Genomic DNA, 12927 nt, shown 5'->3' with positions numbered 1-12927 from the left:
GCTCCGGGATGGGCGGGGCACAGAAGGGCGTGGCCCGGTGGGCGGAGCTCCGGCGGGGAGGGCCCCTGGTCGGAGGGCGGGGCCGTATCGCGCATGCGCGCGGGGGGCGCAGGCCTGCCCATCGCCGGGCGGGGCGGGGGGCGCTGGGAGGCGGCGGCGGCGGCCCCGGGCAGCGGCACCGCCCCGGCCCCGGCCCCGGCCCGCTGCGCTCCGCGCCCGCTCCGCGCCATGCCCGGCTCCATGTACCAGCCCGAACCCGGGCAGCCGGCCCGCGGCCCGCCGCGCTGCCTCACCCTGCTCAGCCCGCCGCCGCCCGCCGGGCAGGAGCCGCCGCCGGAGCCCGAGCCCGGCCGGGAGCGGGAGGGGCCGCCAGGGCCGCCGGCGCAGGGCGAAGCCGCCGCGCTGAGGTTCGCCCTGGACCAGCTCTCGCTGCTGGGGCTGGAGGGCGCGGAGGAGCCGGCGGGCGGCGCGGGGCCGGGCGGCCTAAGGGAGCGGGAGCGCGGCGGCGGCGGCTCCCCGGTGCCGGCCCCCGCCCCGGCCGCGGGCGCCTTCGGCAGCCTGGCCCCGCCGCTGGGGCCGCCCGCGCTGCTGCCCGAGCCGTCGGCGAGCAGGAAGAAGAGCGTGAACATGACCGAGTGCGTGCCCGTGCCCAGCTCCGAGCACGTCGCCGAGATCGTGGGCCGGCAAGGTAACGCGGCGTGGGGACACGGCGGGACACGGGCACCCCCTCCCTCCCTCCCTCCCTGGCGCCGCCCGCCGCGATTTGGGGCAGTCTCGGGGCTTTGTCTCCCTGCGGAGGCGGAAACTTAACGGCGACACCGCCGCGGCCGCGAAAGTCGGCCGCGGGTCCCGGGAGCCGCGCTCCGCGCCGGTCCCAGCGAACTGCCTGGAAATGGCAATTAAACTGGAAATTAAACTCCATCGGCCATCGGCCTGGCTGGGATAACGCCGGCTGCCCACGGAAAGTTCCCGGGAGCCACGCGAGGCCGTGGGAGCTGCCAGGACACGAAGCGAGGCAGGCGAGAGCTTTGCTTTCATTGTAGTTGTGCCTGTGCCCCCTCCCCTCCAGCTCCGTATCTCAGACCCGGCGTGTAAGCGGTGCCCCTTATCTCAGCCTTCGTTTACAAATCCTGCTGATAAATCCCATATAAATGGTCATTAACCCGCTCGTGGTGCTGGCCGGAGCTCCGCAGGCGGCCCTGGAGCCCCTCGCACCCACCTGTCACAAAGGGACGCCCCAGCCCCCGCCGGGTGGGTGTGCCTCGAGTGGGCTTTGTCTCCAGGACGTACCGAATAAACCAAACTTTCACCTGGAAAAATCAAAAAGAAAACACCCAGGGTGGAGGATTTAAAGAAAAAAAAAAAGGGAAAAGGAAGGGAGCTGCTGCCCGCAAGGATCCCGGCAGGAATCCCCTGGCAGGGAGCGTGACCTCGGGGCTGTTTTGCCCTTGTGGGCTCCGGCAGCCCAGCCCTGCCCTCGCCCGGCGGCTCCCAGCGCTCCGTGCCCGGGGGGCTGCGGCCCGGGGGTCGGGGGGCTTCTTTTTCCAGGGGGGAAGCGGGGAGCTGGGCAGGCTCATTGTTCTCTTTGTTAGCCAGAGCCATGCTGTGATGAGCGCGGTGACATCATGCTCTGCGCTTCCCATTGGCCTGCGCTGCCTCCCAGCCGGCCCCGCTTCCCGGCCTCCCAACTTTCCGTGCCCCCCTCCGCGGTCCCGCCGCCCCGGCCGCGGCTCCCCCCGGGCTGCCGGACCCCGCCGGGCGCGGGGAGCGCCGGGGCAGAGCCGGGCAGCGGAGCGTGGCACCGCGCCCTGCTCCTCCTCCTCCTCCTCCCGGGCTGGATGAGACCTGGATTTGGTGGAACCGAAGCTGTGCCGGGCTGGGCTCTGCTGGGAGCCCACTGGGAACGGCCGCGTTCGGCCCGGGGGCTGCCGGTCCGTGCCTGCTTTGCCCTCGGTGTTTCGGTGCTGTGAGACCCCGGTGCTGCCCCTCCTGCACCCCGAGGAGTTCGGGGCACAGCCAGGTACCTCGGTGGAGTTTGGGTGCTCGCTAAGCTCCGTGAGCTCGTGAAACTTATTTAAAAAATACTGGCGAAGAAAACATTATATTGGCTTTAAGAGGGTGCTGGAGATAACTGGGGCCGGCTGTGAGCTGGAGCTCCCTGCTGCAGCCGCAGCCCCTGGGCAGGAACAGCCTTCACCCTTCTCCAGGGTTTCCCTTTGTGTTTGCTGCCTCTCTCTGCTCTTGGCCTGCCGGGATGCTGCGGGACCCCACAGTTTGGGGTTTTGCTGAGGAGGGGCACTCAGCACCCTCAGTCACACTGGGATGGGCAGTGGGCAGCACGGGGCTGGCAGCAGTGCCTTTGTGCTCCAGCTGCTCCCCGTGCCACTGGCAGCTGGATTACAGCAGGGATGCTCAGGTGTAGCTGAGCAGTACTGAGTTTATTCCTCAGGGCTCACAGCGAGCAGAGCCCTTCTCACCCACCTCGTGCTGCTGTCCCTCCACACCTTCTGGTTCCCAGGGCCTCCCTGCGAGTCTCCCTCAGTTTTGGGAGCCCCGTGGCAGTGAGGTCTGGCTGTAGAGCTGAGCCTTGGGGTGTTTGGCTGGACCATCATCATCGTGGTGACAAAATGTGCCCTGCTGGTGACACTGCAGGGCTGGGTTGGGTCACCCAGACCATGTCCCTGTCACTCTTGTCTTTGCCTCACTGCCCAGCTTGGTTGTGACCCAAGGAGCAGAAATTTGTGGTGCTGCCGCACCTGGAACATGGGAAGGGATGAAGATGTGCCTTGGGTGCCCTGGAAGGGGCTGGAGTCGGGATCTCACTTTGGGGCTCTTTGGGACCTGTCCTGCTTTGCCCAGACCTGGCTGCTGTGGCACGTGGGGACAGGGAGGTCCTGGCAGCCAGGACCAGCATGTGGATGTCCTGTCCTGTCCTGTCCTGTGCAGGCTGGAATGGGACACAGGCACTTGGACACAACTTCTCCTACTTCTTTTCTTCAGTTTCTCTCCTTCAGATGCCCTAATTTAACTCTTTCACAAAGGAGCAGCAGCAGCCCATCAGGTAAATCTTTGTTCTCTAAATCAAATTGGTGTTTTCTTCCCTGAGCTGGAGGAGTGTTTATCACGAGCCAGGGATGGATTGGCATCGGTGCCACCACGGAGCAGCATCTGCCAGCCAAGATCTGGGGCTCCTCTTCCAGCCAAGATCTAGGGCTCCTCTTCCAGCTGGGACCTGGGGCTCCTCTCCCCCTGCCCACGTGGCTGGGGTGGGATTCCCTGGCTGTCCCTTCTCCTGCCAGCCCATTCCTGACTCCTCTGTGGAAGGGATCATCTCCACAAAGAGCTGTGGCACCAACTGGAGCAGTGTGGGCTCCTCTTGCCATCCAGCAGAGCCTTGGGGATAACAGGGCTCACCAGGAGCATGGGCAGGGTTGGAGCTGCCCTGACTGGCACCTGGGCTCTGTGCTGCTGTGGATTCCTGCTGTGCCAGCTTTGGAGGGGCATTTCCACCAGGTGCCTGCCAGGGAATGGAGCCACAGCTCCTGTCCCCATCTGTGACACCTGGGGACTGTCACAGCTCTGCAGAAGGAAAGTTGCTGTTTGTAGAAGATGCTCTAAGGGTAAATCCAGGGAAGGATGGCATGTGGCACCTCTCCTCACTGCCATTCCCATGCTGAGAGATGCACAGGGTGACCCTGGGCCCCTCTGGGCCAGCCTGGGCACCTCTAACCTCACCATGGCTCACAGGGGTGCAAGGAATCCTCTCCTTTCAGAGCCTCTCTCCTCTGGGCTGCTGCTCTCTGCTGTCTCCTGGCAGGGCCCTGTCCCTGGAGGCACCTGGCCCATCTTCCTGGCTGCCTCCTCCCAGCTGGGTCCCAGCAGAGCTGGGAGCTCCTGAGCTGGGTCACACAGATGGATGTGGCTGCTGAGGGATCTGATCTGTCTGTGCATCTGAGAGCTGGCCCTGGCTGCACACTGTGTCCCAAGGAGAGCAGCCCAGCCTCCCTGCCCCTCTCCAGTGTCTGGAGGAGGAGCCAGGGTGGGATGTGCTGGATTCCTGCAGCAGGGCTGAGCTCTGTGTGCAGAGTTTGGGAGCACTCAGCAAGAGGAGGAGCTGTGCTAGGGATGCAGCGTTTTCTCCTCCACACCTGGCCCCTGTCCTGGCCCATCCACTGGGGACCAAGGGGACCAGGAGCTCCAGAACTCTGCATCTGTCCTTGGGATGGGACATGGGTAATTTCTGACAAGGAACAGAATCCAGAGAATTCTCCCCAGGATAATGTGGATCAGGAGACGCTGCAGAGCTGGGGAAGAGGAACAGCCATGGCTGAGGCACCAGAGGGTTCCTGTGACAGACACCATCCTCCTGCCTGCTGCCATCAGAGGCTGCTCCAGAAAAGCTCTGCTGGTGCTTTTTGGGTTTTATCACTCAGAGTTGGGCACAGCCAGCACAGAGCCCCTTGGTGACACAGAGATGTGCTCTGGAAGGGGATGAGCTGCTCTGTCCTCGTGGCAGGAGGATCCTGCTGTGGGAGCAGAGGCTGCCTGGGCTGTGCTGGGGTCAGGGTGTGGATGAGCTGTGTGGATCCATCCCTGGAGCACAGGGGATGGATGGAGAGGCCCTGCCCAGCCCTCTCCCAGTGCTGTGCTGCTCCTCATGGGCTCCTGCAGTGTTCTCAGCCCTGATCTGCCTGGGGCTGCTCACAGAGAGCCAGGTTTGCTGTGGTGATGCCCAGTGAGGGTGTCCAGGGAGAGCAGCTGCCTCTCCTGCCTCCATCAGCACATTATCCTGAGGAGAATTCTCTGGATTCTGTTCCCTGTAGAAATTACCATGTCCCATCCAAGGGCAGCTGGGATGGGTTCAGCCAGGGCAGTTCTGCAGAGTGCAGAGAAATGGGAGCTGTGTGGGATGGGGAGAGGGTGAAAGAGGAGGAGGGCCTGGAGCTGAGGCAGAGTTTGGGAGGAGTGTCCTGCTCACCCCCATGGGGGCTGTCCCTGCAGGCACAGCTGGGTCTGGTGGCACAGGGGGCTGGCACTGGAGGGGGGTGACACCTCTGGAATGGCACTTGGACACCTCTGGAATGGCACCTGGACACCTCAGGAATGCTGGGGTTTGCTGCCAGCTGAGTGTGGCCGTTGGGTGTCAGGGTGAGTTTGTGCCCTCAGGGATGTAACAGCAGCTGAGCCACCCTCACCCAGGCCCTGGTGTTCACAGTTTGGTGTTTGTGCTGCAGCTGCAGGTGCTGAAGCATCCCTGGGTCTGTCCCCTCTATCTTCTCATTTTGGACTGTTTTATTTGGATCTTTAGAGCCACTTTGGTGGAGACTTGCAGCCCAGTCTGGCACTTTGTTCTGCTCTGCAGCCCTGGCCAGGGCAATGTGTGGGTGCCACCTGCAGCTGCTGGGCTGAGCCCTGGCACTGCCAGGCCTGGAGCTCACTGGCACTTCAGGCAGCTCCAGGTCCCTTGCACAGCCCCTCAGGCATGGCCCTGCTCCTGCAGCAGCTTCACAGGGACGTGGCCATCCAGGATGGAGGCACACCATGCTGGGGTGGAGCTTTGCAGGGACTCATCTGAAATGTCTTGTGCTGGTCCAGATCATTCCAAGTACAAGAAAGATGTGGAGCTGCTGCAGCCAGGCCAGAGGAGCCACGGAGATGCTGCCAGGGCTGGAGCCCCTCTGCTCTGGAGCCAGCCTGGCACAGCTGGGCCTGCTCACCTGGACAGGAGAAGGCTCCAGGGACACCTCAGAGCCCCTTTTGGGGCCTGAAGGGGCTCCAGGAGAGCTGCAGAGGGACTGGGGACAAGGCCTGCAGGGACAGGACACAGGGAATGGCTCCCACTGCCACAGGGCAGGGCTGGGTGGGAGATTGGGAATCAGGAATTGTGGAATCCATCCCTGGAATGGATTTCCCAGAGCAGCTGGGGCTGCCCCTGGATCCCTGGCAGTGCCCAAGGCCAGGCTGGGCAGGGCTGGGAGCACCTGGGACAGTGGGAGGTGTCCTGGACATGGCAGGGTTAGGGTTAGGGGTGGACACCTCAGCTCTGAGGTCCTTTCCAGCCCAGCCCATGCCACGATCCCCAGCTGCAGGTGCTGGTTAAGCCGTTTGCAGTTCGGTTCCATCTGGCTCTGGGGGCTCAGCCATGAGGTGCCACCCCCCATCCTGGGCAGGAGCAGCCCTGACTCAGCCACCTCAGGGGTGCAGGTGTGCAGGACAGGGGTATCCTGCTGGGAGCTGGTGTCACCTGTCCCCAGTGTCCCAGAGCCATGGCTCTCCATGCCAGTGTTAAACACTGCCCTGGGCACTGCCCATCCTGCTCCAGCTTTGGGGCCTTTGGGGAGTCCCTGCAGCCAGGGGGTGTCTCAGGAGGGGTTTGGGCCTGGGGCCAGGGCAGCACAGATTGGTCCCTGCTGTGTCCCCCTGCTGGAGATGCTCTGGGGCAGTTCCTGGTGCTGGTGCCAGCACAGCCCCAGGCAGCTCCTCCCTTCCCAGCCTCTCCTGTTGAGCTTCTGGGGTAGCCAGGGGCGACTCCACAGCCCCACCCTCCCAGAGCTGCCACCTCCTCTCCTTCCCTCCCCTGGGATCCCCAGCTCCCCCCCAGCTGGGTTTGGTGCCATCCTTGGCCCTGGCAGCATCCAGCAGGGATGGGGGCATTCTTCCTGTGCTGCTGGTTTGAGGAGGGTGGAACTGGCCCAGCCAGGCACCCTTTGATTTCTGTCCAAGCTTTCCGGCTCTGTCCCTGTGAACAGCTCACAGGAGTAGCCAGACAAACCCTTCCTCTCTTTGGTGCTGCCCTGGTTTGGGATGGTTTGGGTCCCTCTGGTGCTGCTGTGGGATGGGGTGGGGTGAGGAGGAGCCTCGCTGGGCCATGTCCCTGTGGGATGTGGCTCCTGAGTGCAGCTCCTGCATCCTGAAAGTGCCACTTGCTGAGGGTTGGAGTGGATCTCAGGGAAGGGGAAGGGGCTGGGCACTGCCCAGGCTGCCCAGGCAATGGTGCCAAGGCTGCCAGAGCTCCAGGAGCCCCCAGGGGTGCTCAGGGTGGGGGTGTTGGGGTGCCTGTGCGGGGACATCCCTGTGGGTCCCTTCCAAGCTGAGATATCCCATGGGTCTGTGATGCTGCAGAGGATGAATTTGGGACCTTGGGCATGAGCTGGTGCCCATGGGAGGCACAGCAGAGCCTCCTCCCACTGCCCTGGGCTTGTCCTGCTTTGCCCAGCAGTGGGGCAGGGGCAGATCCTGCAGCAGGCACCAGGATACATCTGGGAGGGGAACGTGGGAGTTGCAGGTGCCTCTCCCAGGACAGCCCTGCAGGAGCTGGCACATGGCAATGGCTCCAGTAAATGTCACCTTGGATGGTTCTGCCCTGCCCCAGTCCCTGTGCCATTGCTGTTCTGTGTGCCCAGCCATAAACCCACCTGGCAGGGCCTGGTGGTGCCACAGAGCCTGGCTGTGACACCACCCAGTGTGACACCACTTACTGTGACAGTTTTTTACTTCTTGTCATCCCCAGGGTTTAGTGCCTTGGGATTGCAGCACAGCTCCTGCTTCCCCTTTGCTCTGCTGGACAGCCTGGGCTGATTCACCTGCTTGGGACAGACTTGCCCCAACTCCTTGTGCCATTCCAGCCCTGGCTGAGCCACAGAATCCCACAATGGTTTGGGTTGGAGGGGATGTTGAATCCCCACCCAGTGCCACCCCTGCCATGGCAGGGACACCTCGCACCGTCCCAGGCTGCTCCCAGCCCTGCCCAGCCTGGCCTTGGGCACTGCCAGGGATCCAGGGGCAGCCCCAGCTGCTCTGGGCAGCCTCTCTCACTGTACTGGGTTGGCTCTGGCTGGTTTTAGGCACCCCCCAAAGCTGCTCCATCACTGTCCTCCACAAGTGGACAGGGGAGAGAAAATACAGCAGAGTTGTATTTTCAGCATGGGTTGAGATAAGAGCAGGGAGAGATCCCTCACCCAATATGGACAAGGGTAAAACAGACTCAACTTGGGGGCAGTAATTGAATTTATTATTAACAAAATCAGAGCAGGACCATGAGAAGTAAAATAAATCTTTAAAATACTTTCCCCTTCCTCCTCCCTCCTTCCTGGGCTCCCCCTGTGCCCTCCAGCAGTGCAGGGAGGTGGCAGTGGGGATCACAGTCCTCACCTTGTTCCTGCTGCTGCTCAGGGAGAGGAGTTGGAGCCCTGTCCCAGTGTGGGGTCCCTCCCAGGGGACACAGGTCCCTCCAGGTCTCCACCCTGTCCCAGCTGGGTCCCCTCAGGGTCCCAAGTGCTTCCAGCAGAGCTGCTCCAGCGTGGGCTCCTCTCTCCAGGGTCTGCAGTCCCTGCCAGGACCCTGCTCCAGCTCAGGCTCCCCTCAGGCCCACAGCCTTCCCAGGGCATGTCCTGCTCCCTGTGGGCTCCTCCTGGGGCTGCAGGTGCATCTACACCCCTGTGGGCTTCCATGGCCTCCACCATGGTTTTCCCTGGAGGCCACAAGGGAATCTCAGCTCCTGCCCCTGCTCCTGCCCTGCCCTGCCCTGGGTGTCTGCAGAGCTGCTTCTGACAGGTTCTAACCCTGCTCTGCCCTAGGCCCAATTACGGCTGCTCAAGACCTTTCTTCCTTCTTAAACCCATGATCCCAAGGTGTCCCTGCCATCTTTGCTGGGCTGGGCCCTGCCCAGTGCCAAGTCCATCCTGGAGTTGGCTCTGTGGAGACAGGGGAAGCTTTTGGCTCACAGAAACCACCCCTGTAATCTCAGTGCTACAGAAACCCAACTGCCCACCCTGCCAGGGAACAATTCCTGATTCCCAATCTCCCATCCAGCCCTGCCCTGTGGCAGTGGGAGCCATTCCCTGTGTCCTGTCCCTGCAGGCCTTGTCCCCAGTCCCTCTGCAGCTCTCCTGGAGCCCCTTCAGGCCCCAAAAGGGGCTCTGAGGTGTCCCTGGAGCCTTCTCCTGTCCAGGTGAGCAGGCCCAGCTGTGCCAGGCTGGCTCAGAGCAGAGGGGCTCCAGCCCTGGAGCATCTCTGGCCTCTCTCCAGAGCTCTGCATCTTTCATGTGCTGAGGCCCTTGAGCCTTCCAGGCCTTTCCTTCTCCAGCCTCACAGCTGGAAGAGCAGCCCTGCCCTTCCTCAGGGAGCGTCTGGGAAGAGGAGGAGGGGAAGGAAGGAGTGCCCTGAGCCAGCCAGGCCCTTGCAGCTGCCTGGCTGTGCCCGAGGAGCCGAGCTGTTCACCCACAGGGATCTGAGCAGCCTCTGCCATGGCCAGGGACCAGCACCCTCCATCGCTGCTGGCTGCCAGCTCTGTGCTGGGTGCCCTGCAAAGCTCAGGGCTGGCAGGGGACAGAGGGGTCCCTCACTGCTGTGTGCCAGTGCTCACTGAGCTCAGCTTGGTTAAGCTGTGCCTGGTTTGCAGAGACTTAATTGGGAGTGGATGCAATTAGGGCTGGGGGTGCAGGGAGTGGGGCTGGGCTGGCAGCCACAGACAGTGGGGCAGAGCAGAGGGGCCCTGGAGGAGAGCTGGAGACTTCTGCAGCCCCAGAGGCGAGCAGGAGCCTTTGGCTGGACAATGCTGCCAGGACCCATGGCCAGAGCCCGGCTGGACTGTGCCCAGGGCTGTGCCCAGGGCTGCACGGGGCCAAGGCAGAGCTGCAGCCCCATCTCTCAATCCCACAGGCAGCCGTGGGCAGCTGTGCCTGCTGAATCACGTTCCTCCTGCAGGGGAAGCAGGACTTTCCTGAACAGGGAGAGCCCTGGGAGCACCCCTGCCCCAGCCCAGCACGGGGGATCCCATGGGGGACATGAGGGGAGGGGGTGGCTGTGTCCTGTGTCCCCACCTGGGCAGGGTCCAGCTCCCCTGTCCCTCCAGGAAAGCATCCAGGGCTGTTCCTCAGGTTCTGCTGCTGGCTCATAGGTGTCAGTGGACCTGCAGGATCCAAACAGCCTTTTCCTTCCTTTCCATCTTGACATCTTTATTCTCTTTGTACTTCCTTAAACACCTCTGGAGTAAATCCAGCTTCTCCCCTGCTCAGTGGCCCTGATGGTGCCCCCATGGCTGCCTGCCCTGGCACCTCTGCCCATGCCTGTCCCAGCCCACTGGAGCAGGGCTGCAGGCTGCATCCTGCTGATCCCCACCCCCTGAGGGTCAGAGCAGTGCCAGGAGCTGGGAGAGGCCAGGGCAGCCCCACAGCACTGAGCCATGAGCCCCCACCTGTCTGAGAGGCAGGAGGAACCCTGCTCTCCAAGGGTGTCCATGCTGCAGGTGCAGAGCCAGAGAGACCTGCTGATTCCTTCTGATTCCTGCTGGTTCTTGCTGGTTCCTTCTGGTTCCTGCCAGTTCCTGGTGGTTCTTGCTAGTTCCTGCTCATTCCTTCTGGTTCCTTCTGGTTCCTTCTGGTTCCTGCTGGGTCCTGCTGGTTCCTGCTGGTTCCTGCTGGTTCCTGCTGGTTCCTGCTGGGTCCTGCTGGGTCCTGCTGGTACTTGGTGGTTCCTTCTGGTACCTGGTGGTTCTTGCTGGTTCCTTTTGGTTCCTGCCAGTTCCTGCTGGATCGTGCTGTTTCCTTCTGGTTCCTTCTGGTTCCTGCTGGTCCTTTCTGGTACCTGCTGGTTCTTGCTGATTCTTGCTGGTTCCTGCCGGTTCCTAGTGGTTCTTGCTGGTTCCTGCTGGTTCCTGCTGGTCCGTTGTGTCCCCACCCTGGGTGAGCAGAGGTTCACTGTGAGCCCCAGCATTGATGTGTCATTTTTCCCCCTTCTCCCTTGTCCTGCAGGCTGCAAAATCAAAGCCCTGCGTGCCAAGACCAACACGTACATCAAGACACCGGTCAGGGGCGAGGAGCCCGTGTTCATCGTCACGGGCAGGAAGGAGGACGTGGAGATGGCCAAGCGCGAGATCCTCTCGGCCGCCGAGCACTTCTCCATGATCCGGGCCACGCGCAACAAAGTCAACGGGCTGACGGGGGCCTTGCAGGGGCCCCCCAACCTGCCGGGCCAGACCACCATCCAGGTGAGGGTCCCCTACCGCGTGGTGGGGCTGGTGGTGGGACCCAAGGGCGCCACCATCAAGCGCATCCAGCAGCAGACGCACACGTACATCGTGACGCCCAGCCGGGACAAGGAGCCCGTGTTCGAGGTGACGGGCATGCCCGAGAACGTGGACCGGGCGCGCGAGGAGATCGAGGCGCACATCACCATGAGGACAGGCTCCTTCATCGACGTCAACGCCGACAACGACTTCCACTCCAACGGCACCGACGTCTGCCTGGAGCTGCAGGGCGGCGCGGCCGCCCCGTGGGCCAAGGCCCCGCACCCGGCCCAGCGCCCGCCGGCCGCGCTGCGCAACGACAGCCTGAGCTCGCTGGGCAGCGGCTCCACCGAGTCCTTCTACAGCGGGCGCGTGGCGGCCGCCAGCCCCACCAGCCCCTACAGCACCTTCAGCGAGCCCCCGGCCCCGCTGGGCTCCGACGAGTGCGACTTCGGCTTCGACTTCCTGGCCCTCGACCTCACCACGCCCACCACCACCATCTGGTCGCCCTTCGAGCGCTCGGGCAACCCCCTGCAGGCCTTCAGCAGCTGCTCCTCCATCAACAGCTCGCAGAGACGCAACAGCGGCCCGGCCACGCCGCGCCACTCACCCACGCTGCCCGAGAGCGGGGCGGCGGGGCTGGAGCACCCCTCGGCGCGGCGCATCCCCAGCGACCCCGCCGGCGCGCTGGCCTGGCTGCCCGCGCAGGGCTCGCTCTCCTCCTTCTCCAACAGCACCGGCTACTCCTCCTCCTCCTCGCTGCCCGGCAGCATCTCGGCCGCCTCGGGCTCGCCCACCGACTCGAGCAGCTCGGACGGGCACCGCAAGAGCTCGCGGGAGTGCATGGTGTGCCTGGAGAGCGAGGTGATGGCCGCACTGGTGCCCTGCGGCCACAACCTGTTCTGCATGGAGTGCGCCCTGCGCATCTGCGGCCGAGCGCAGCCGCAGTGCCCCGCGTGCCACGTGCCCGCCACCCAAGCCATCCACATCTTCTCCTAGCGCGGGGGCTCGCCCGGGGCGCCCCCTCCACCCCAACACCACGGCGTTTTAAGGACTTTCTACTGTTGAAATCGAGCTTTTTATTTAATACCAGATGCGATGGGCGCAGGGGCGGGAGGGGGGCGAGGCGGCGGCCGGAGGCGCAGAGGGCACGGCGGGCACGGCGGGCGGGGGGAGGCCGAGAGGGGGGTCGGGAGGGTGGGGGCCGAGGGGCCGAAGAAGAAGAAGAAGAAGAAGAAGATGAGGATGATGAGGATGAGGAAAGAGGGGCGTGAATTCCGCGAGGAGGAAACTCCGATGTTTACAGAATAGCTTTAACTCTTCACCTGGCTGTGGGGCTGGGGAGGGAGCCCGGCTGTTCTCCACCAGTCCTTCCCAAATACCAGTATTCCGTTTGCAAACTGAAATAACCAGAAAGAAAAGGTCCGGTTGCACTTTTTATTTTAGGACACGCAAGGGTTGTCTTTTATTTTTTTAAAATCATTCTATTATTATTATAATAATTTTTTTGTGGTTCTTTTTGTATGTAGGTTTTTTTTTTTTTTGGATGATTCTCAGTGGTTCTATAAATATATATTTTTTTTTTTTCTGTAATACAGGTCTATCTTGTATTTTGCCAATGTGAAAACTGCCCAGATATGTGTGATGTGAGGTCAGGAAGTTGTGGAATGGAGGGGGCACAGTTAACACACCATGTCACAAAAACCAGACAGATTTCTATCTCCATTTTATTTTGGGGTTAGTTTGGGGGTTTTTTGGGGGGCTTTTCTTTTTTCTTTTTTTTTTTCCTTAGGTTTCTTTGGTTTTGTTTTATTTTTTTATTTTTTACCTCTTTATGTATATGTAGGGAATTTATAGGAAAATATGTACTTTATTGAATAAATTTTAAAAACTAAAATATATTTTATTTTAAAAAGAAAATA

General features: G+C 62.0%; 1 protein-coding gene across 1 annotated transcript; it reads left to right on the top strand.

Moving 5' to 3' along the window:
- The first annotated feature begins 228 nt into the window (after positions 1–228).
- MEX3D (mex-3 RNA binding family member D) lies at positions 229–12107 on the top strand. Its single transcript, XM_054290918.1, has 2 exons — positions 229–688; positions 10752–12107. The coding sequence occupies exons 1-2, from the start codon at positions 229–231 to the stop codon at positions 12002–12004; spliced, it is 1713 nt and encodes a 570-aa protein (XP_054146893.1). The 3' UTR covers positions 12005–12107.
- Positions 12108–12927: the final 820 nt, after the last annotated feature.

This window comes from Melozone crissalis, unplaced genomic scaffold (genome assembly GCF_028551555.1).
Source record: "Melozone crissalis strain CALT ecotype California unplaced genomic scaffold, PUWL_Pcris_2 ptg000088l_1, whole genome shotgun sequence".
Taxonomy (NCBI): Eukaryota; Metazoa; Chordata; class Aves; order Passeriformes; family Passerellidae; genus Melozone; species Melozone crissalis.
This window is presented reverse-complemented; position numbering and strand designations above follow the sequence as displayed.